At 39.6% G+C, this 23,780-nt stretch overlaps 1 protein-coding gene and 2 long non-coding RNA genes across 3 annotated transcripts in view; 1 reads left to right on the top strand and 2 right to left on the bottom strand.

Annotated features, from left to right (window-relative positions):
- Positions 1–6,636, top strand: part of slc13a2 (solute carrier family 13 member 2) — a 70,082-nt gene extending 63,446 nt beyond the window's left edge. The window contains exons 7-12 of the mRNA XM_031797337.1: positions 1,554–1,763; positions 1,927–2,042; positions 5,406–5,524; positions 5,627–5,788; positions 5,970–6,107; positions 6,403–6,636. Of these exons, the coding sequence (XP_031653197.1) occupies positions 1,554–1,763; positions 1,927–2,042; positions 5,406–5,524; positions 5,627–5,788; positions 5,970–6,107; positions 6,403–6,537 (880 nt within the window). The 3' untranslated portion in view covers positions 6,538–6,636. The remainder of the gene's footprint in view (positions 1–1,553; positions 1,764–1,926; positions 2,043–5,405; positions 5,525–5,626; positions 5,789–5,969; positions 6,108–6,402) is intronic.
- Positions 1,636–10,654, bottom strand: LOC116354987 (uncharacterized). The gene is made up of 3 exons (XR_004204182.1): positions 10,532–10,654; positions 1,902–2,030; positions 1,636–1,743 (listed from the first exon to the last, which is right to left on the bottom strand). It is a non-coding gene; the product is annotated as an uncharacterized LOC116354987 (long non-coding RNA).
- Positions 10,655–12,324: 1,670 nt separating this feature from the next.
- Positions 12,325–17,418, bottom strand: LOC109876134 (uncharacterized). The gene is made up of 3 exons (XR_002252939.2): positions 17,172–17,418; positions 16,788–16,939; positions 12,325–12,503 (listed from the first exon to the last, which is right to left on the bottom strand). It is a non-coding gene; the product is annotated as an uncharacterized LOC109876134 (long non-coding RNA).
- Between the last annotated feature and the right edge of the window lie 6,362 nt (positions 17,419–23,780).

The raw sequence follows: 23,780 nt of genomic DNA, 5'->3' as shown, positions 1-23,780 counted from the left end.
GTGGTGATGTAGTGTCCCCATGAATGACAGAACTGAGACTATCACAGCGCAACTAGAGAAGATTACAAACACCTACGCTCTGTATTTTCCACTGGCTGCCCCTCCACCATAGAAAGCACTGGTCTAGGCTGAAACACCTGCATTTTGGAGCTGCCTTACTCAAGAATGCAAGAAAGACCATGTGGCTTTATTCACTCAATACATTTGTTTTACATTGTTTGCTAATTGATATGACACAAATTACTGCAAAAAAAATGTTTTACAGGTGGGGCTCAAAACAAGTGAAAATCTGCCGCCACTGGCTAGCTAGATAACTACATTACTGCTGCTTGACTTATTTTCTGCTGCGCTGATGTTGGCTGATAGGAATGCTTCCTCTTTGAAGTGAAGGTGCAAATCGATGGAATAGCTTCACATTTCAATGTTCTACGACCTGGCAACCCCATCAGTTAAGACTTCAGGTCTGTTTCGAAATCCTCTGGCTGAAAGTGCTGGCAACCAACAAACACACTTGGATATTTCTCCACGGGAGTTTTCACATCATAGGCAGTGTTCTCTATTGCCGCCAGACAGTGCTTAATTTGTAAATCGGGAGGTGATGGAGCAAAAAGTGAGCGTGAGAGGGGGGGGGGGGGTGACCTGGGCACCGGAAAACATGAGAATGATTTTTTACCTTGGTAGCATGCATATCACATTTGCGAAGTGGTATAGAGCAGTAGAGTAGAGGCACTTAAAGAAGTTGCACACATGGGATTTTTTTGTTGCCTTTAATAAAATTATTTTTTGCAATTCTATGTCATTTTACATCATTGGAGACATAGGCATAATCTTTTTAATGTCACGTTCAAAACTGGGAACTCAGCCACTGCCGCCAGCCACTATCGGCTCAAAGGAATATTTCCGGCAGGTAACCAATGAAATGTTACCCCAGCAGCCTGCACTTGCTTGAAGTTTGCACATCCAGCTATTGAGCACTACAACATGACTAAACTTTAGTTGTTGTTGACACAAAAATAAAAAGTTCTTCACAATCTCAAAAGGTCAAATAGGGATTGCTTATATTTGTCCTGTAAGTGTGAGGTGCAAACACAAGTGTGAGGTGTGACATGGGAATGTGTTTTTTTGCATATCCCGACTCCCCTGAGACACCCTCTGATGTTCTATGAACGAGTGGCTGGTCCCGTAATTAACGTTAGCTATCTGTTGACACCAATTCTCAACTGGACCAACTTCGACAGGTGAGGCACTACATCCTGAAATCGCCATGAATTCCACATATTATGGTTTGCTTTACAACCAGGGAATGTAGATGGCCCTTCCCTTCCAGCGAGATGCAGAAACACTGGTATTTCTGTGTAGTGAGGCAATTCTCAACTTTTTTTAAATAACAAATTAATGGACATTTACATCGAAAGCACAGCGGTGAAACATCACTTTAACGGAAGCCGCTGAACATTCTACATTACTTCTAACTAATAGCTCCTAATTAAATTACGTTTGATATGAATTCATTCTTTGAGGTCTCACTCCTTGTCCGTGTGTGTCGCTGACAGCATGAAGAAGTCATTTGGCTGCGGGAAGAAGAACGAGGGAGACAAGGAGGCGTTCGCAGTGATGAAGGAGGAGTACAGGAAGCTGGGGAGCATGACCTTCGCCGAGGGGGCTGTGCTGACCATCTTTGTCCTGCTGGTGGTGATGTGGTTCACCAGAGAACCAGGCTTCATGCCAGGCTGGGCCACTGTACTGTTTAACAAGGATGGAGCGTGAGTAGCACACACATACAGATACATTCATGCACACAGGCTGGCACAGGCAGTCATGCAGTCAGATGCATGCACGCACGCACGCACAAAAACACACCAATAAAATGTGAATGTCTGCGCTTCTAACTGAATTCTAACCTCTTTCACTGTGTGTGTCCTTCAGGTTTGTGACAGACGGGACTGTTGCCATCTTCATGTCCACGCTCTTCTTCATTATCCCCTCACGGCCGTTCTGCTGTGGGAGTGCTGAGGAAGAGGAGGGAGAGGCTGGGGAGGAAGGTGAGGGGGGGGTTCAATGAAAGAGACACAATAACAAATACAGTTGAATTCTGAATATTACATACACTTAGGTTGGAGTCATTTAAACTCGTTTTTTAACCACACAAATTTCTTGTTGACAAACTATAGTTTTGGCAAGTCGGTTAGGACATCTACTTCGTGCATGACACAAGTAGTTTTTCCAACAATTGTTTACAGACAGATTATTTAAATTATAATTCACTGAAAACAATTCCAGTGGGTCAGAAGTTTACATACACTAAGTTGACTGCCGTTAAACAGCTTGGAAAATTCCAGAAAATGATGTCATGGCTTTAGAAGCTTCTGATAGGCTAAAAATATGTGGGCAGAACTGAAAATATGTGGGCAGAACTGAAAATATATGGGCAAAACTGAAAAAGCATGTGCGAGCAAGGAGGCCTACAAACCTGACTCAGTTACACCAGCTCTGTCAGGAGGAATTGGCCAAAATTCACCCAACTTATTGTGGAAGGCTACCCGAAACGTTTGATCCAAGTTAAACAATTTAATGGCAATGCTACCAAATACTAATTGAGTGTTTGTAAACTTCTGACCCACTGGGAATGTGATCAAAGAAATAAAAGCTGAAATAAATCAATCTACACTATTTTTCTGACTTTTCACGTTCTTAAAATAAAGTGGTGATCCTAACTGACGTAAGACATGGGATTTTTACTAGGATTAAATGTCAGGAATTGTGAAAAACTGAGCTTAAATGTAAATGTATTTGGCTAAGGTGTATGTAAACAACTTCAACTGTATCTTTGTCTGCAGATTCTGTTCAGTTAAGAAGACTCAATGAGACAAAGTTCAGTTTCACTCTAATGAAGAGATAGGTCTTTAACCTCTAGCGTCGAGCAATCCCGTATCCGGGAGCGTAATCATAGCCTCAAGCGCATTACCATAACGCAATGTTTCCTATTCATGAAAATCGCAAATGAAATGAAATAAATATATTGAAACACAAGCTTAGCCTTTTGTTAACAACACTGTCATCTCAGATTTTCAAAATATGCGTTACAACCAACGCTAGACAAGCATTTGTGTAAATTTAGCATGGCATAATGCTATGCTAGGCTGTGCTGGCAGCAGGCAACATTTTCACAAAAATAAGAAAAGCAACCAAATTAAATCATTTACCTTTGAAGAACTTCAGATGCTTTCACTCAGGAGACTCCCAGTTAGATAGCAAATGTTCCTTTTTTCCAAAAATATTATTTTTGGAGGCGAAAAACGTCACGTTTGTTCATCCTGTTGGCTGAGCAATCGACCGAAAATACTTCAACTATAACGCCAAACTTTTTTTAAAATTTGCTCCATAATATCGACAGAAACACGGCAAACGTTGTTTAGGATCCATCCTCAAAGTGTTTTTAACATATGTATTCAATAATATATCCGTGGAGGGAGTTGGTTTCTCATAAGAAACTATTGGAAAAATGGCTACCTCAGTATTTTACGCAACGTCTTCTCCGGGAGACACCATGCGTCCACTCGCCCCATATGGTCTCTTAACTTCTTGGATATAGGGGGCGCTATTTTAATTTTTGGATGAAAAACGTTCCTGTTTTAAAACAAGATATTTTGTCACAAAGATGCTCGACTATGCATATAATTGACAGCTTTGGAAAGAAAACACTGACGTTTCCAAAACTGCAAAGATATTGTCTGTGAGTGCCACAGAACTGATGTTACAGGCGAAACCCAGATAAAGATCCAATCAGGAAGTGCCGCATTTTTTGAAACAGCCTCATGCCAATGACTCCTTATATGGCTGTGAAGAAGCAAGGAGTCAGCTTACGTTTTCCCCAAGGTGTCTGCAGCATTGTGACGTCTTTTTAGGCATTTCCATTGGAGAATAGCTTGCGTCGAGCCATCCCGGATCCGGGATCGTGAATACAGCCTCAAGCTCATTACCATAACGCAACGTTAACTATTCATGAAAATGAAATGAAATGAATATGCTAGCTTTCAAGCTTAGCCTTTTGTTAACAACACTGTCATCTCAGATTTTCAAAATATGCTTCTCAACCATAGCAAAACAAGCATTTGTGTAACAGTATTGATAGCTAGCGAAGCATTTAGCGTTAGCATCAGCAGGCAACATTTTCACAAAAAACAGAAAATCATTCAAATAAAATAATTTACCTTTGAAGACCTTCAGATGTTTTCAATGAGGAGACTCTCAGTTAGATAGCAAATGTTCAGTTTTTCCAAAAATATTATTTGTTTAGGACAAATCGCTCTGTTTGTTCATCATGTTTAGCTACGGAAAATACCTGTATCCAGGAGTGTAATTATCCCCGCAGCTCATTAGCATAACACAACGTTAACTATTCATGAAAATCTCAAATGAAATGAAATTAATATGCTAGCTCTCAAGCTTAGCCTTTTGTTAACAACACTGTCATCTCAGATTTTCAAAATATGCTTCTCAACCATAGCAAAACAATAATTTGTGTAACAGTATTGATAGCTAGCGAAGCATTTAGCGTTAGCATCAGCAGGCAACATTTTCACAAAAAACAGAAAATCATTGAAATAAAATAATTTACCTTTGAAGAACTTCAGATGTTTTCAATGAGGAGATTCTCAGTTTTTCCTGAAAAATTATTTGTTTAGGAGAAATCGCTCCGTTTGGTGCGTCACGTTTGGCTACCAAAAAAAAAAAATGAAAAATCAGTCATCAAAACGCCGAACTTTTTTCCAAATTAACTCCATAATATCGACTGAAACATGGTAAACGTTGTTTAGAATCAATCCTCAAGGTGTTTTTCACATATCTCTTCATGATATATCGTTCGTTGAAAGCCTCCTCTCTCCTCTCAATCACTGGATGACTGCGTGCAGCTTGTAGATTACGCACCGATTTAGACAAAGGACACCGGGCGGACCCCTGGTAAATGTAGTCTCTTATGGCCAATCTTCCAATGATATGCCTAGAAATACGTCACAATGCTGCAGACACCTTGGAGAAATGATAGAAAGGGCAGGCTCATTCCCGGGGCATTCACAGCCATTTAAGGAGACAATGGAAAACAGAGCCTCAAAAATTGTGCCCATTTCCTGGTTGAAGTTTCATCTTGGTTTCGCCTGTAGCATGAGTTCTGTGGCACTCACAGATCATATCATTGCAGTTTTGGAAACGTTAGAGTGTTTTCTTTCCAAAGCTGCCAATTATATGCATAGTCGAGCATCTTTTCGTGACAAAATATTGCGCTTAAAACGGGCACATTTTTTTATCCATAAATTAAAAGAGCGCCCCCTATATCCAAAAAGTTAATGTGCATTGTTAATGTTAACTTCACTTATTCCTTCTCTTACTCCCCTCCCACTCTCCAGGTAAGAAGAAGCAAAAGGCCCCAGCTACTCTGTTGAACTGGCATGTGGTCCACGAACGCATGCCCTGGAATATCATCCTATTGCTGGGAGGAGGTTTTGCTTTGGCCAGCGGTAGCGAGGTTTGTGTGCAGGCATCTAGTTCATAATGCCCTGTATCTTGTCTCTCTCGCTCTCACCTCCACTCACCCCCCTCATCTCGCCCACCCCATCTGTTTCTCTAGGCATCTGGTCTGTCTCAATGGCTGGGTGAGAGTCTAGCTCCTCTACAGTCCATTCCTCCCTTCGGTATCTCCCTGCTACTCTGTCTGTTGGTGGGGACCTTCACTGAGTGCTCCAGCAACACAGCTACTACCACACTGTTCCTGCCCATACTGGCCTCTATGGTAACCACACACACAAACAGACACATGCGCACTCATGCACGAACGAACACACACAATAACGCACGTATGCATGCATGCACATTTGCATACACACACACACTCCCTCTCTCTGTCTGTCTCTCTCATACACATGTCCAAGTGTGTTGACTGACTTGGTGTGTTCCTTTCTACTTCCCACCAGGCCACAGCTATTAGGCTGCATCCTCTGTACGTGATGCTGCCCTGCACCATCTGTGCCTCGTTGGCATTCATGTTGCCTGTGGCAACACCTCCCAATGCTATCGTCTTCTCCTATGGAAATCTCAAAGTCATGGACATGGTGAGACCCAACACATGCACACACACAGGTGCATAAGTGCACACACACGAATGGATAGACACAGACACACAACCACAGTAGTGGTCTTGTGTTGCTCAGGTGGTAACATAGTGTTGCAACACCAAAATAGTAGGTTCAATTCCCACTGGGGTCACATACACTTAAATATATGCACAGACTACTGCAAATCGCTTTGGAGTAAAGTGTCAGCTAAAAGGCATATATTTTGTTATTACATATTCAGATACAACAGTGTTTACTGTATACCCTGAATTTGTGTTGTTGTGTTGTCCAGGTGAAGGCAGGCTTCATGCTGAACATGATCGGGATCCTGACCATCAACATGGGCATCAACACCTGGGGAGACGCAATGTTCCAGCTCAGCACTTTCCCTGACTGGGCCAACATCACACATGGGACCAAGCCCTGATAGGGAGAGAGAGAGGCGGGAGGAAGGAGGAGGATGGAGGGAGGATTTTGATATGAGCACCAAAGAGAGCAAGAGAGAGAGAGACATTACCAGTCAAAAGTTGACACCTACTCATTCAAGGGTTTTTCTTCATTTTTACTATTTTCTGCATTGTAGAATAATAGTGAAGACATCAAAAATGTGAATGGAATCATGCAGTAACCAAAAAAGTGTTAAACAAATAAAAATATATTTTATGAGATTTTTCAAAGTAGCCACCAGTTGCCTTGGTATTCTCATTTGCTTTGGCATTCTCTCAACCAGCTTCATGAGGTAGTCACCTGGAATGCACTTCAATTAACAGGTGTGCCTTGTTAAAAGTTATTTTGTGGAATTTCTTTCCTGCTTAATGCTTTTAAGCCATTCAGTTGTGTTGTGACAAGGTAGTGGGAGCTACAGAAGATAACCCTATTTGGTAAAAGACCAAGTCCATATTGTGGCAAGAACAGCTCAAATAAGCAAAGTAAAATGACAGTCCATCATTACTTTAAGACATGAAGGTCAGTCAATATGGAACACTTCAAGAACTTTGAAAGTTTCTTAAAGCGGAGTCGCAAAAACCATCGAGCACTATGATGAATCTGGCTATCATGAGGACCGCCACAGGAAAGGAAGACCCAGAGTTACCTTTGCTACAGAGAATACGTTCATTAGAGTTACCAGCCTAAGAAAATGCAGCCCAAATAAATGCTTCAGAGTTCAAGTAACAGATACATCTCAACATCAACTGTTCAGAGGAGACTTTGTGAATCAGGCCTTCATGGTCAAATTGCTGCAAAGAAACCACTACTAAAGGACACCAATAAGACGAGACTTGCTTGGTTCAAGAAACACGAGCAATGGACATAAGACGGGTGGAAATCTGTCCTTTGGTCTGATGGTCCAAATTTGTCATTTTTTGGTTCCAACCGCCATGTCTTTGTGAAACGCAGAGTAGGTGAATGGATGATCTCATGTGTGGTTCCGACCATGAAGCATGGAAGAGGAGGTGTGATGCTGTAGGGGTGCTTTGCTGGTGATACTTAATTCAAGGTACACTTAACCAACATGTCTACCACAGCATTCTGCAGCGATACGCCATCCCATCTGCTTTGCGCTTAGTGGGACTATAATTGGTTTTTCAACAGGTCAATGACCCAAAACACCTCCAGGCTGTGTAAGGGCTATTTGACCAAGGAGAAAAGTGATGGAGTGCTGTATCAGATGACCTGGCCTCCAAAATCACCCAACCTCAACCCAATTGAGATGGTTTTCGGATGAGTTGGACCGCAGAATGAAGGAAAAGCAGCCATCAAGTGCTCAGCATTTATGGGAACTCCTTCAAGACTGTTGGAAAAGCATTCCAGGTGAAGCTGGTTGAGAGGATGCCAAGAGTGTGCAAAGTTGTCAAGGCAAAGGGTGGCTACTTTGAAGAATCTCAAACATAAAATATATTTTGATTTGTTTAACAATTTTTTGGTTACTACTTGATTCCGTAGATGTTATTTCATAGTTTTGATTTCTTCACTATTATTCTACAATGTAGAAAATAGTAAAAAAATTCATTAAAACCCTTGAAGGAGTAGGTGTGTCCAAACTTTTGACTGGTACTGTAAATGTGGACTGACAGGCAAACAGAAAGTCAGACATAGACAGAGAGAGACAAAGCGAATGGAAAAGGGAGATTAAGCACACACACAATGTTGAAGTGACAATGAACAAGTACACCAGCTACAGTATCTTCTCCTTAATTTAGGACAGTTTAGAAATAAGATACAATATGGTTGCAGCTCTACCTTGCCCTCTGATAGGCTAAGTCTGCTGTTAAAAGTGCCTAGGTGGTCAGGGCAAGTGGTGGTCAGGGCTAGGGAACTAGGGTCTTAGAGGTTCCTGGACTGGGCCATACATTACAATACAGTACCATTGCCCTCTAGTGTTCATTACATGTAATTGTAAATCTGGTGAAGCGGAATAGGGTTGAATGGTGCTTCAACACAGTAGTGCACTCCTTTGAATCGAGTCTGTCCCAGTTCCAGACCAGGATATCCTTAAAACGAGACTACTTCTTCAAAGCAAGCATTGTGCAGGAATGTGTATGTATATATATATATTTATATATATTGAAATATAGCATATAAGTAGGAATGGAGACCGAGTGGCGCAGTGGTTCAATCCCGGGCTTTGTCACAACCGGCTGTGATCGGGAGTCCCATATGGAGGCGCACAATTGGCCCAGCTTCGTCTGGGTTAGCGGAGGGTTTGGCCGGGGTAGGCTGTCATTGTAAATAAGAATTTGTTCTTAACTGACTTACATAACTGTAAAAAATATTTTTTGTTTCAACTTATTATTTCCAGTGGCCTTTTTCAAGCTCAGAGTACTTCACATTTCACGGTATCCTCGCTTTGATTACATTTATTTTGACTAACAATAGAGTGTTAATTTGATGTTTGTAAATTGTTAATTTAATATTATTATTTGAATCAACTTAAACCTTTGTTATTTTAACAATAAATGTGGAATTCTAATAACTAAAGCTACATTATTGTTGCCAATTTCACATTTTGTTAAGTCAACTTTCAATTAAGTTACTGTAACTAGTAATAGTTATCGAAACTACATTTAAAGTTTACATAACAAAATGGTCTATGCAAGGATAAAGTGACATGTTAAGTGCTCTGAGCTTGAAAAAGGCCACGCAACTAGATGACTGGAAATAACAAGTTGAAACAACATTAAAGTGAGTTATCTAATTTAATGTCACATTTAAAAAAAAAGAGTCAAGCCTACGTCATATTGAGTTATTGTAACACATAGTTCTCAACCTGTTTGGCTGGTGGCGCTAGACTGTGGCTACGAGCAAGTCAAGCAGGCCACACACAAATAAATAACTATACTATTAATGACAGACAAGATTGCCATAGGCTGCAGGTTGAGAACCACTGTTTTAACTCAACAAAATGACTGACTAATACAAATTGTAAACTTAATATAACCCCGTATGTACAGTTGAACAAAGTTCAGATTTAGTAAAGCTTATCTCCATTTTAAAATGACTTTATATTTACAATGATTGGTTTACTATCAATGTCCTATTGATCGATTCAACAACTTACATTGAAATCAATTAATTATATCTAGCTTGTAATGACAAAATAGTCCTTTTGTGTATTTCAGAACATTTATTACACTATGTATTATCAAATACATTTGCAACAATGTATCGTTCCCCAGAATGCATTTTTATTGTCATAAAAAAAGAAATCTAACAACGCATATTTTTAGATTAATGTCTTTGGGTGCATTTAAACGGGCAGCCAAATTCTGCTGTTACTAATTGGTATTTTAACCAATATCAGGGAAGATTTTTCTTTTAAAATTAAGAAATTGTTTTGTCAAAGTTTTATTTATTCAACTGTCCAATAAACCCATACACATTTGTAAATGGCACCATTCAAAAATGGTTATATGGCACGGTAATTAAAAATTCAAACACTGAGCAAAGACAACCTTCACAATGGTTTCTAAGAAAAGTGGGTGTTGAGTGTGAAAAGAAATTCTATAACATGCTGTAAACATTTTCAGAATGCACTGTAGTTAATGGGAAGAGATGATAACAAATTCAATGGTCTCTAACAAACGACAGTTGTAGTTTGTAGACTGAAGTTCACACGTAAAAGTAGGGTAACTTAAGTCTTCCCAAAATTGAGAATTGTAAGATTTAGGCAAATAACAGCATCATTGTCCTCGGGAATTAACTCAACTACTGCGAGCAAAACAAAAACACACCAATTAGTTGAATTAACGAAGACGGTTCTTCAGCCCATGCACTTCTACTGTAGTTATCTGCACCAAAATCTTCAAGAATATTTTCTGAACTACCTCAAACATTTTTGGGTAACCCATGTTCAGACAACAAAGAAGTCCAATCAAAGTGGCAAAGGCATTTGGGACGTTGTGAAGCTCATGTATGATCACCTGCTCTTCTTTCACAAGGGCAACGTCCACATTGTCAGCTGGCATTGGGTCATCTGCTGCAGCTCCATCCACAACGACAAGTGTATTTTCACTCCATGGGTGACTTCCTCAGAATCAGTTGTCTTCTGAAAAACAGAACAAAAAAGAGGCAAAGAATAAAGGCATTGCCCTACAAAACATCCTACAATACATTTTCTTTCTGTGAAAATGTCAGCAAATGTACTGTTGCATATTGATGCAGGCAAGTGGGGTGGCAGGTAGCCTAGTGGTCAAGAGCGTTGCGCCAGTAAACAAGCATGGTCCTCAAGCACGTCAGTTAACCATGATTGCTCCCAGGTCTAGAAATAATGTGTTCTTAGGTTGAGGTAAAACATGTCTGTTATTTTCCAATTTGCTAAAAATGATTGTTGCTATAGCGCCGCAAAGGCCTACGTTCATCCAACACTGATTTTTTAAAAACATTTTACCTTTATTTAACTAGGTAAGTCAGTTAAGAACAAATTCTTATTTTTATTGACGGCCTAGGAGCAGTGGGCTAACTGCCTGTTCAGGGGCAGAATGACAGGTTTGTACCTTGTCAGCTCGGGGGTTTGAACTTCCGGTTACTAGTCCAACACTCTAACCACTAGGCTACCCTAAGGGGGAAAACCATGTAAAGCATCATCTATCATTCAGTGCTGTTTTGGCAATCTACAACATTCATTATATTAGAGGTGCACTGTGTAGAATTCCACATCTACTTTCTTTTTAAAATGACCAGCTTACAAAAGCTGCAAAACTATATCTCTAGAAATGTAAAAAATAGGACAATGATTCCCTACAATAAGTAATTAGTTTGTTACACAAAAGTATAGCCTAAAATGCTAAGTTTATATTGAAGACGGACCGGAGCGAGCCCACTGACAAACAATGTTGAAGCAAAACTGATTGCAATTCCTGTTCAGATGGCAAAATCAGCACTGCATGGTGTAGGGACGGATTGTCCCATCAATAATAAATATTTGTACAGCTTTGGTATAGAATTTGGAATTCCTCACAGTGCCACTTTAATTCTGTTAATTGTCTAAGGGGGAATTTGACATATCACTAAGGGCACAGCAGTATTGTGTGCTGCCATACACCAGGGATGTGTGATACATTAAAATATCCAAAAACCTGCGCATACTTACATTTCAAAGCCGTCGACAACAGCTATCAATAGTAGTTTACATGGTAGTTAGGTATTATCGCCCAAACCTAGTATTGGGTTTAATGTATGGTCCTGATTTTTGCTTTGCAGTCCAAGATGAAGTTGTCCAAGATAAAGACTTAGTTTCTTCTGGACAAAAAGCATGCTAAATCACTATTCTCAATTGAATGTCTAGAAAGGGAGTAAAAGTAAAACATCTAAAACATTGTTAAAAGAGATGCCCTTATATACTGTAGTTGGTTCACATTTGATTTGGCCTGTGTGCTACAATCACTACAGATGGTGACAGACATTCATCTTGACCCCATTGAACGTTACAATGCATCACGATTCATAGGAAATTTCACTCCTGGGAGAAAGCATAAGGTTATGTTGTAGGGTTGTATGCCTCACATCTTTAAAAAAAATTGGTAGGGTCTTCTTGCAGGAAGTATGGCAATCCTCGGAGCACAGCCTCTCTCTTCCTTTGATTGGAACTCTAACATAAAAAGCCTAATTGACTGTTTTACAACATTGTTAAATGTAGTTGTCAATATTAAGGTCTCACCCCCAATATTGATGTGTATTTAAAAAAGTAGCAATTATCAATACAGCAAAACATAGGTAATAAATGTACAAAATACTTTAATGTGAATAGAATGGAACCTATGTCTTTGTCAAGACTTTCCATAAGCTGTTTTAGCTCCATCCCTCCATCGCTCTTGGCCCGGTAGAATTCAAGGAGCTTGGAAAGAATATCTTCTTGAGGTCCACAGATACCAGTCTCATGAATTCCAGAGCAACCTGTTTGAAGAGAATAACATACCAGGAAATGAATTTTAGGGACAAGGGACACTGTCTTAAGGGGTGATTAATCTGCCAGTGCACCAAAACAATCAGCCTGGGCACTAAAGGCCATCAAGCAAAATAGCCAATTGCCAATAAACTCAAACACTTGTTAAAAAACCCTATAAATCTTCTTTGGGATCGGTGTCCCTTCCATGGAACGATTGAACTAATGTAGGCTAATGCGATTAGCATGAGGTTGTAAGTAACAAGAACATTTTCCAGGACATAGACATATCGGATACTGGCAGAAAGCTTAAATTCTTGTTAATCTTACTGCACTGTCCAATTTATAGTAGCTATTAGAGTGAAATAATACCATTATTCTGCCCTTGAATTGCTTTCCCATGCAAAACTAGACAGATAGCAAAAAACTAAGTCTTCAATAAAACGCCCAAGGCGTGACTTTTCTTGAATGAATATGTTGAAAAAGTTTGTTGTGAAACTGCAAAATACAGAAAAGAATATACATTAGTATTCAATTCACACCGACATACTATAGCTGTACATTATACATTTGAAGTTGCATAAATACAAAGCACGTGCTAAAGTACCATGCATCTGGCATGATGCCAAACCATATAGCTAATTGTTACTTATATGGTAATTGGCTAACTCCTTTCATTACTCTAATAATGTACAACCATCTCTGTAGAATAACAAAGCATGTTACACTAGAAAACAGTAACAAAACTACAGTATTGCATATTTTACAATTAGTTTGCATGACGCACGAGCAAAGTAATACAGCTAACGACATACATGAAAGGCATTGCAATTTGTGTGAGTAAATGCAACCAACCAACATTGATATGTAAGCAACTCTATCAATAACAAGATTATCATCACTAGCTAAATGCTTGAATCGAACTTACAAACAAATATTTTCCGAGGCTGAAGAGTGACAAGAAATAACTACACTAAAAGACCTGCACCGTAGCGTTGTTTTTAGCTGCTTCTAAGCGTGCAGAACAAATTCTCTACTTCTTGTTTGCGTACAGTCTTTCTAAGTACCAGAAAGCTCCACTAGGGGGCGAATAACACCATGGAACACAATGAAAATCCACCTTAACCATTGTAAAAAAAATAATCTGTTACCTTCTAACAGGATGGCAGCACAACCATGCTATTGTTTGATGTTTGATAACTGATTTTCGACTAGCTTGACTTTTTGATTTTTGACGAGCAAGTCACCGATTATAACCACAATAGTAAAATAAACTGATAACAGCGCATTACCACCCAATCTAATAGTAATTATAACTATAAGCATAGCTACAGTAGCAACAGTTGGCTTTTGTAGCTAGCTACTGTTATGCAGGTTATCAAACAAATGACAAGTTACTTAGTTGGCGCCATGTGTGCTGCTAGCTAGAGCGGTGCTATTTAACAGCACGATAACAGCAAGCTTAGCTGCAATTATACTACAGTACACATAGCAGAGTTGCACAAGTAATCTGATTTTAACTGATAAAGTAAAATACTATTTGCCAAACATCTGATTTTCTTTCTTAATTTAACCAAATTACCATTTTAACATGATGTGTGTGTGGTGCTAACCAGCTAGCTAGCATGTAACACAGTGGCTAATGTCCTTGCTATTCTTGTGCTGAAAAGTTATCATTATTTTTATAAACACATTTTGCCAAGCTACCCACTCCTGCTTGGAAAGACGTTGAATGCAGTATAGGAGTTGCCGAAGCGTGGTCTTGATCAATCCGCTTCCTGAAATGCGCCGCTGCCTATAAATTACCACTGAAAATTAAGTTTGATCAATATCCCCTATCAATCAACACCCTTATCCAGAGCGACTAACAGTTAGTCTGACAGGAATAAGCAATAGGCCTACTTACTAAGCAAGCAGCTTGGCCTTACACGTGTAGACCTTCATGCAGTAAAAACCTGTAACTCTCAGCTAACACAATATGAACCCATACAATTGGCACAGTTCATGCTATGTGGCTCCATATTCTTTAACATTAGCTGCAGTGGTGTCAGAAAGGAGAAAATGAGATATTACATGTGACTTTTGCCCTCAGACAAAAAAAGAATTTATTGGCTGCAAGGAATATGGGGGAAGTCACTCCAGCAAAGTTGCACCAATCAAATTCGATTTAAAACAAACCATCCACAAAATGACAATTGGAACAATTGTTGGCATCCAATAGGGATTCTTACGTATGAAAAAAGGAACTGTATTGTGGCCTTCCATGGCTCCCTTTAACTAGGATTTAAAAAATAAAGCATTTTTCATCAATCACAATGTGGAAAGGCAAAAACACTCCAAAAAAATAAATGGTTTCCACTAGCAATGGGTACACTATTTGGGCTATAATTAAGAAGTTCAAACCCAGACTCCAACCCACACACCAGTACATGTGCGCCGGAGGCAGTTGCACAGACCACTGATTTTACTTCTTGATTCTTGGTTCTGACTTAAAAGTTAAATAAGCACCTATTAATTTTAAGTTAGTTAATGTACAGATTTGTAGTTATCCTGACATGACAAAAGTTGTCATGTCTTTAAATATCTTCATTTAGTTAATTTGACCTATTGGATCTAATTTGAAAGTTGAGGGAACACAGTTCATAACTTATAAAACCAAGTTGAATCAGCAAAGACAATGTAATGACTTGTAGTTAATATAACGTCATTTTTTGTCAACACAACTGGGATCTTGTTTTAGTTTATTCAACTTTTTTTTTTTGTAAGTTGACTGAACAAATTGTTCTTAGGGGATTCAAATTGATTTTGTAAGTTAAGACAGTGTAATTCATTGTAGTTATCATAACTTGAAATATTTAGTAAACACAACTGTTATGTTGGTGTTGTTGATTTGACTTATTGGTTCTGACTTTAAAGTTAAACACACAGGTCTTAGCTGATTTAACTTAATTTTGTGAGTAAAGTTCATGTCAAGAATTATAGTTATCCCAACTTGACATTTAAAGTAAAAACAACTGTTGTCTTTATTTAGTTCATTTGACTTATTGGATCTAATTTGAAAGTTGAGTGAACACATAGTTAACAGCTGATTCAACTTGATTTTGTCAGTTTTATTCATTTATTTTAGCTTTATTTAACTAGGCAAGTCAGTTATGAACAAATTCTTGTTTTCAATGACGGCCTAGGAACAGTGGGTTAGCTGCCTTGTTCAGGGGCAGAACAACAGATTTGTACTTTGTTAGCTCAAGGATTCAAACATGCAACCTTTTGGTTACTAGTCCAACGCTTTAAACACTAGGCTACCCTGCCGCCACAAGTTAAGACAATGTAATGACTTGTAGTTATTATAACTTGCCATTTTTCATCAGCACAACTAGGATCTTGTTTTAGTTTGACTTATTAGTTCTGATTTGAAAGTTGACTGAGCAAATTGTTCTTTGCTAACTGAACAAATTAATTTTTACAGCTTTTGTTGAGTTGAAGTCAACTTAACATGATTTGTCAAATCAACAAATTTCACATTTAATTGACTTGAATAGATTAAATAAACTTAAAACGCAAAAACATTTTTTACAGTGTAGTAAAATAAAGGTTAAATAAATGTTAAAAAGTTATTGATCCTCAACATATATTCTTATAGCTAAAGCAGGGGGCATGGTATCGGCACTGTGAATACGTTTAAATTAAATTAATACAATTCTACTTTGAACTTGTTATTGTGGTTATTTTTTTTAACCAGAGACAATATGTAATATGCAGTAGCATCATCACACATTAGGCTACATGATTTTGTGTTGCATGGATCTATATGGTTGTCATTTTTAACTGTTTCTTATCCAGACAATAATATCACAACAATTCAATGTCCTTAACAAATCATTTGACTGATGACTGCGCACACATCTCAAATGGCACCCTATTCTCTATATAGTGCCCAATGAGCCCTGGTCAAAAGTAGTGCACTATAAAGGGAATAGGGTGCCATTTGGGACTGTATGTCCAGGTAGAGGGTTCTTGTTTGTTAAGCTCAAAATGTATACCATATAACTATAACTAACATATACCATATAACTGACTTGGGTATGTTTGTGAAGGAATAGGGGAGGCTTTGTTCATAGTGTGTGCACTCATGGAGGATAGTTTATGTTATGATTCAATATCAAGAGGGAGGAGGATAATGAAGAGAAGAAGCAGCAAGAAGAAGAGGGAAACAGAGATGGAGGGGAAATGAGAGGACGATAGGCCTATTTGGGTCTGGTAAGGAAAGACGTAAGAGGGAGGAGAAGGACTATTACCGGTTTAGGGCTATTGAGGGCTGGTGCTGCACTTAGGCATGCGGACCCCTGTGACTCATCACTGTGGTGTTGCTCTGGAGACAGACTGCCACTGCTGCTGTCCTCCTCGAACACATACGAGTCCTCCTGCTTAGGAAACTTCCCATGGTTCACTAGAGAGCGAGAGAGAGAGAGAGAGCGAGAGAGAGTGGAACTTGATGTGGTTCACTATCAATCAAATTGATTTATGAAAGCCCATTTTACATCAGCCAATGTAAAAAAAGTGCTGTACAGAAACCCAGCCTAAAACCCAAGACAGCAAGCAATCAGCAAGCAAATTTATTGAAAATGAAATACAGAAATATCTAATTTACATAAGTCTGAGTCAACACATGTTAAAATCACCTCTGGCAGCAATTGCGGCTGTGAGTCTTTCTGGGTAAGTGAGACCTTTCCACACCTGGATTGTACAATATTTGTCTATTGTTCTATCATTGTAACGATCGGCGTTGGTGGAATTAGACCAAGATGTAGCGTGAGGTAGGTTAATCACATTCTTTACTGATAACAAGAAGAAAAAAAAAAAACGAGAACCACCGCCACATGCAGCCTTGTAGGGCTCAACAGCAACAATACAAGGACAAGATCCCACAACATTGGTGGGGAAAAAGGCTACCTAAGTATGATTCCCAATCAGAGACAACGATAGACAGCTGCCTCTGATTGGGAACCACACTCGGCCAAACACAAAGAAATACAACACATAGAATAGAAAGCCCACCCAAATCACACCCTGACCAAACCAACTAGAGACATAAAAAGGCTCTCTAAGGTCAGGGCGTGACAATTATACTGTAACTTGGCCACTCAGGAACATTCACTGACTTCTTGGTAAGCAACTCCGGTGTAGATTTGGCCCTGCTAAAAGGTGAATTAAACTCCCAGTGTCTGGTGGAAAGCAGACTGAACCAGGTTTTCCTCTCGGATTCTCAGTAATGTGTTGTACTGGATTTGCGCCAAACATAATACTTTGTATTAATTCAGGACAAAAAGTTAATTTCTTCGCCACATTTTTATTGTTATTACTTCAGTGCCTTGTATCAAACAGGATGCATGTTTTGGAATATATGTATTCTGTACAGGCTTCCTTCTTTTCACTCTGTCAATTAGGTTAGTATTGTGGAGTAATTACAATGCGGTTGCTCCATCCTCAGTTTTCTACTGTCACAGACATTAAACCCAGTAACTGTTTTATAGTCACCATTGGCCTCATGGTTAATCCCTGAGCGGTTTCCTATCTTTGTAGTGACTGTGTGTATTGATACACCATCCAAAGTGTAATGAATAACTTCACCATGCTCAAAGGGAAATTCAATGTCTGTTTTGGTTGTGGTTGAATCTGTGTTTGAAAATCACTGCTCGACTGAGGGACCTTACAGATAATTGTATGTGTGGGGTACAGAGATGAGGTAGTCATTCAAAAATATCTTAAGGATTAGCCCCTTTTTTCAATTTTCGCCTAAAATTACATACCTTAACCAAACTGCCTGTAGCTCAGGCCCTGAAGGATGAGGTAGTCACCTGGAATGCATTTCAATTAACAGGTGTGCCTTGTTAAAAGTACATTTGTGGAATTTCTTCCCTTAATGCGTTTGAGCCAATCAGTTGTGTTGTGACAAGGTAGGGGTGGTATACAGAAGATAGCCCTATCTGGTAAAAGACCAAGTCCATATTATGGCAAGAACAGCTCAAATAAGCATAGAGAATTGACAGTCCATCATTACTTTAAGACACAAAGGTCAGTCAATATGGAACATTTCAAGAACTTTGAAAGATTCTTCAAGTGCAGTAGCAAAAACCATCATGCGCTAGGATGAAACTGGATCTCATGAGGACTGCCACAGGAATGTAAGACCCAGAGTTACCTCTGCTGCAGAGGATAAGTTCATTTGAGTTACCAGCCTCAGAAATTACAGCCCAAATAAATGCTTCACAGGATTCAAGTAACAGATACATCTCAACATCAACTGTTCAGAGGAGACTACGTGAATCAGGCCTTCGTGGTTGAATTGCTGCAAAGAAACAACTACTAAAGGACAACCAAAAGAAGAAGAAACTTGCTTGGGCCAAGAAACATGAGCAATGGACATTAGACCGGTGGAAATCTGTCCAAATTTGAGATATTTTGGATCCAACTGCCATGTCTTTGTGAGATGCGGTGTGGGTGAACGGATGATCTCCGCATGTGTATTTCCTACTGTAAAGCATGGAGGAGATGGTGTTATGGTGTGGGGGTACTTTGCTGGTGACACTGTCTGTGATTTATTTAGAATTCAAGGCACACTTAACCAGCATGGCTACCACAGCATTCTGCAGTGATACGCCATCCCATCTAGTTTGGGTTTAGTGGGACTATCATTTGTTTTTCAACAGGACAGTGACCCAACACACCTCCAAACTTTGTAAGGGCTATTTTACCAAGAAGGAGAGTGATGGAGTGCTGTATCAGATGACCTGGCCTCCACAATCCCCTGACCTCAACCAAATTGAGATGGTTTGGGATGAGTCGGACCACAGAGTGAAGGAAAAGCAGCCAACAAGTGCTCAGCATATGTGGGAACTCCTTCAAGACTCCTTCAAGAAAAGTATTCCAGGTGAATCTGGTTGAGAGAATGCCAGGAGTGTGCAATGCTGTCATCAAGTCAAAGGGTAGCTACTTCGAAGAATCTCAAATATAAAATATATTTTGATATGTTTAACACTTTTTTTGGTTACTACATGAATCCATATGTGTTATTTCATAGTTCTGATGTCTTCACTATTATTCTACAATGTAGAAAATATTAAAAATGAAGAAAAACCCTTGAATGAGTAGGAGACCCACTTATAATTGTATAATTAATCACCATGACGGCCCTAACAAGGCCAACTGACTCTGGGATGCATGGCCTTCTTATCACTGTCAACAGTGTTATCATGGAAACATAATTGTCTGTCTCTGCCCTCGAATTGCTCGCCACTCTGGTCACCTCACCTCTCTACCCAAATTCCCCACACCTGGAAATGTAATGGAGTATGATGATGATACCATTCACTACCACTGTTTTGATGACATCATCACCCTGACTCTCCAAACTGGCCTTTGACCAATGAGGGCTTGGTCTTATTCCACTGAGCCACTCAGGATAAGAACCAGGATGCTGCTGTAAATACACACAGTAAGGATTACATTAAACAGAGTTGTGAACTGACCGGCAGTACACTGTCAGTAACCACAGGGTGTGGCTTTTAGTTGTGTAAGGATCTAATGAAACAGACATACACTGTCTGAAGACTACACACACTATAAATACTACAAAACTATGTGGACACCCATTCAAATTAGTGGATTCGGCTATTTTAGCCACACCCGTTGCTGAGAAGAATATAAAATCGAGCACACATCCATGCAATCTCCATAGACAAACATTGGCGTTAGAATGGCCTTATTGAATAGCTCAGTGACTTTCAACGTGGCAACGTCATAGGATGCCACCTTTCTAACAAGTCAGTTCGTGAAATGTCTGCCCTGCTAGAGCTGAAGTGGAAATGTCTCGGAGCAACAACGGCTCAACCGCGAAGTGGTTGGTCACACAAGCTCACAGAACGGGACCGCCGAGTGCTATAGTGCTTAGCGTGTAAAAATCATCTGTCCTCGGTTGAAACACTCTGGAAGCAACGTCAGCACAATAACTTTTCTTCGAGAGCTTCATAAAATGGGTTTCCTTGGCCAAGCAGCCCCACACAAGTGTCAGCTGGAATGGAGTAAAGCTCGCCGCCATTGGACAATGGAGCAGTGGAAATATTTTCACTGGAGTGATGAATCACGCTTCACCATCTAGCAGTCTAACGGACAAATCTGGATTTGGTGGATGCCAGGAGAACGCTGCCTGCCCCAATGCATAGGAATAATGGTCAGGAGCTGTTTTTCATGGTTCAGGACCCTTAATTGCAGTGAAGGGAAATCTTAACACTACAGCATACAATAAGATTCTAGACAATTATGTGCTTCCAACTTTGTGGCAACAGTTTGGGGAAGTTCCTTTCCTGTTTTAGCATGACAATGGCCACATGCAGAAATCGAGGTCAATACATACATAAATGGTTTGTTGAGATTAGTGTGGAAGAACTGGACTGGCCTGCACAGAGCCCTGACCTCAACCCCATCGAACACCTTTGTGATGAATTGGAATGCTGACTGCAAGCCAGGCCATATCGCCCACCGTCAGATCCCGACCTTCCTACTGCTCTTGTGGCCCCACAGATATGTTCCAACATCTAGTGGAAAGCCTTCCCAGAAGAGTGGAGTCTGTTATAGCAGCAAAGAGGGGACCAACTCCATATTAATGCACATGATTTCGGAATGAGATGTTCGATGATCAAGTGTCCATATACTTTTGGTCATGTAGTTCACATCTAGCAGGTCTCATAAAGGAAACATCGGGGGTTTGAACTGGGGTTGTGTAAGGTTCTGCTTTTCTTTTCTTAGTCAACCTTGTGTTCTTTTTCTTTGAACTTAGCCCTGTTTCTTTGTTTTCTGGAACGTAGCCCTGTCAATTTTTGTTCATTGATTTCACCTGTGATAATTTCTCACCTGGTCTCATCAGCTCCCTATTTAGTTCAGTTCTTTCTGTTTGTATGGTTGTGAGGTATTGTTTTTGACTGCCTACCTGTGTTTGACCATTGCCTGCGACCACGATTCCTGCCTTCTGCGAAGGCTTAATAAACATATGCCACGCTCTGCGTGTGTATCAACACTTTTTTTTCTGCATGAGTATCCATTACACACTCTCACCTAAAAATGGAATGGATTCAGCGGAGCTACAGTGGTGCCTAACCCAGCAAGAGGAGTTTATGGAGGAAATGTGCCATCTTCTCTGCCAGCCTATCCCTACTCCTCTGATGCCAGGTATCGTAAACCATAGCCCTCCTTTGTTCATACCCACGCCTGGAAAATATGACTGTTCACCTGGGAAATGTCAGGGATTTCTGATGCAATGCAGCAAATACATTGAGCACAACCCCATTAACTTCTTGGTGACTGGGGGGCAGTATTGAGTAGTTTGGTTGAATAAGGTGCCCAGAGTAAACTGCCTGCTACTCTGTTCCAGATGCTAATATATGCATATTATTAGTATTGGATAGAAAACACTCTGAAGTTTCTAAAACGGTTTGAATGATGTCTGAGTATAACAGAACTCATATGGCATGTTAACCTGAGAAATCCAACCAGGAAGTGGGACATCCTGAGGTTTGTAGTTTTTCAAAGCTTGGCCTACCGAATACACATTGAGATATGGATAAAGTTGCACTTAAATCTCAGACATTTTATGTCTTATTCTGAAATAGATTTTTATAGTGGGCGATAGGAATCACGAGAAATAAGCATTAGGGTTGCAAAAACTAAAATGAAGTTTTAAACTGTTTAGTTCATGAACATTGTGGGTATGGAGAATCATGGGGAAAAGAGACCAGTGAACAGTTAGACACGGCAACATTAGACTCGGTTGCGAGATAAGGATAGTAGATGCTAAATAAAGGATACATAAATGATGGGGTGGATTAAAACAAACATTTAATGATTAGAGTAAGGACAGTGGATTTACCATTACCATGGTTGGTTTATAATTAATACTTTTGGGTTGCTGATTTAAGATTTAGCAAGGTGAATGCTAACAATGTACACTTTCTTTTTCCGGAAGAGGAGGGGGTTTCATTATCTCTCGTTGGAATGTTCCCCGAGACTGGTCTTGGAGAGCTATATGATATTCAGCAGTTAAGTATAAATGTATCTGGATTAGGCCATAAACAGAGTTCCCAGATAAGTAAGGCCTGTTCATGTGTGTTTTAACCTACGGTTTACCACTAGCATGCACACACAACTCACCAGGTATGAATATTTGTTATTGGTGTTAATACCGTGGGATTCATTTTGTGGGGTCTTTTCAATTTGTTTTTAAATTGGGTATGCGGAAGGCTGGAAATGTTTTAAATGGTTTCTGAAGGACAAGGAAAGGAACTATTTAATGGTGTCGAATGGCCAGTATCCTGACTTTCTGATCAGTCCTCACCAATCTCACAGGAAATGATCGAAACAGGTGGGATTTAATAATAAAATGAATGAGAAACACCAGTTTCTGTTCTATTTTTCCATTACTTTATGAGATTATTTCCTTATGGGGTTATCAAGAGTTGTAATTCTAAATTGATTGGTTATTTGAACTGGTTTATTTTTGATTTAACATGTTTTTGAATCATGTGTTCGAAGGGATTTTTTTTTTTTTTCACTTTTATTTAACCAGGTAGGCTAGTTGAGAACAAGTTCTTATTTGCAACTGCGACCTGGCCAAGATAAAGCATAGCAGTGTGAACAGACAACAGAGTTACACATGGAGTAAACAATTAACAAGTCAATAACACAGTAGAAAAAAATAGTCTATATACATTGTGTGCAAAAGGCATGAGGAGGTAGGCGAATAATTACAATTTTGCAGATTAACACTGGAGTGATAAATGATCAGATGGTCATGTAAAGGTAGAGATATTGGTGTGCAGAAAAGTAAATAAAATATAAACAGTATGGGGATGAGGTAGGTAAACTTGGGTGGGCTATTTACCGATAGACTATGTACAGCTGCAGCGATCGGTTAGCTGCTCAGATAGCAGATGTTTGAAGTTGGCGAGGGAGCTAAAATTCTCCAACTTCAGCGAATTTTTTATTTATTTATTTTTATTTATATATATATATATATATATATATATAAAAAATTCGCTGAAGTTGGAGAATTTTAGCTCCCTCGCCAATATATATATATATTTTTTTGCAATTCGTTCCAGTCACAGGCAGCAGAGAACTGGAACGAAAGGCGGCCAAATGAGGTGTTGGCTTTAGGGATGATAAGTGAGACACACCTGCTGGAGCGCGTGCTACGGATGGGTGTTGCCATTGTGACCAGTGAACTGAGATAAGGCAGA

This window comes from Oncorhynchus kisutch, linkage group LG19 (assembly GCF_002021735.2).
Source record: "Oncorhynchus kisutch isolate 150728-3 linkage group LG19, Okis_V2, whole genome shotgun sequence".
NCBI lineage: Eukaryota > Metazoa > Chordata > Actinopteri > Salmoniformes > Salmonidae > Oncorhynchus > Oncorhynchus kisutch.
The sequence above is the reverse complement of the archived record's forward strand: the minus strand, read 5'-3'. Positions and strand labels throughout refer to the sequence as shown.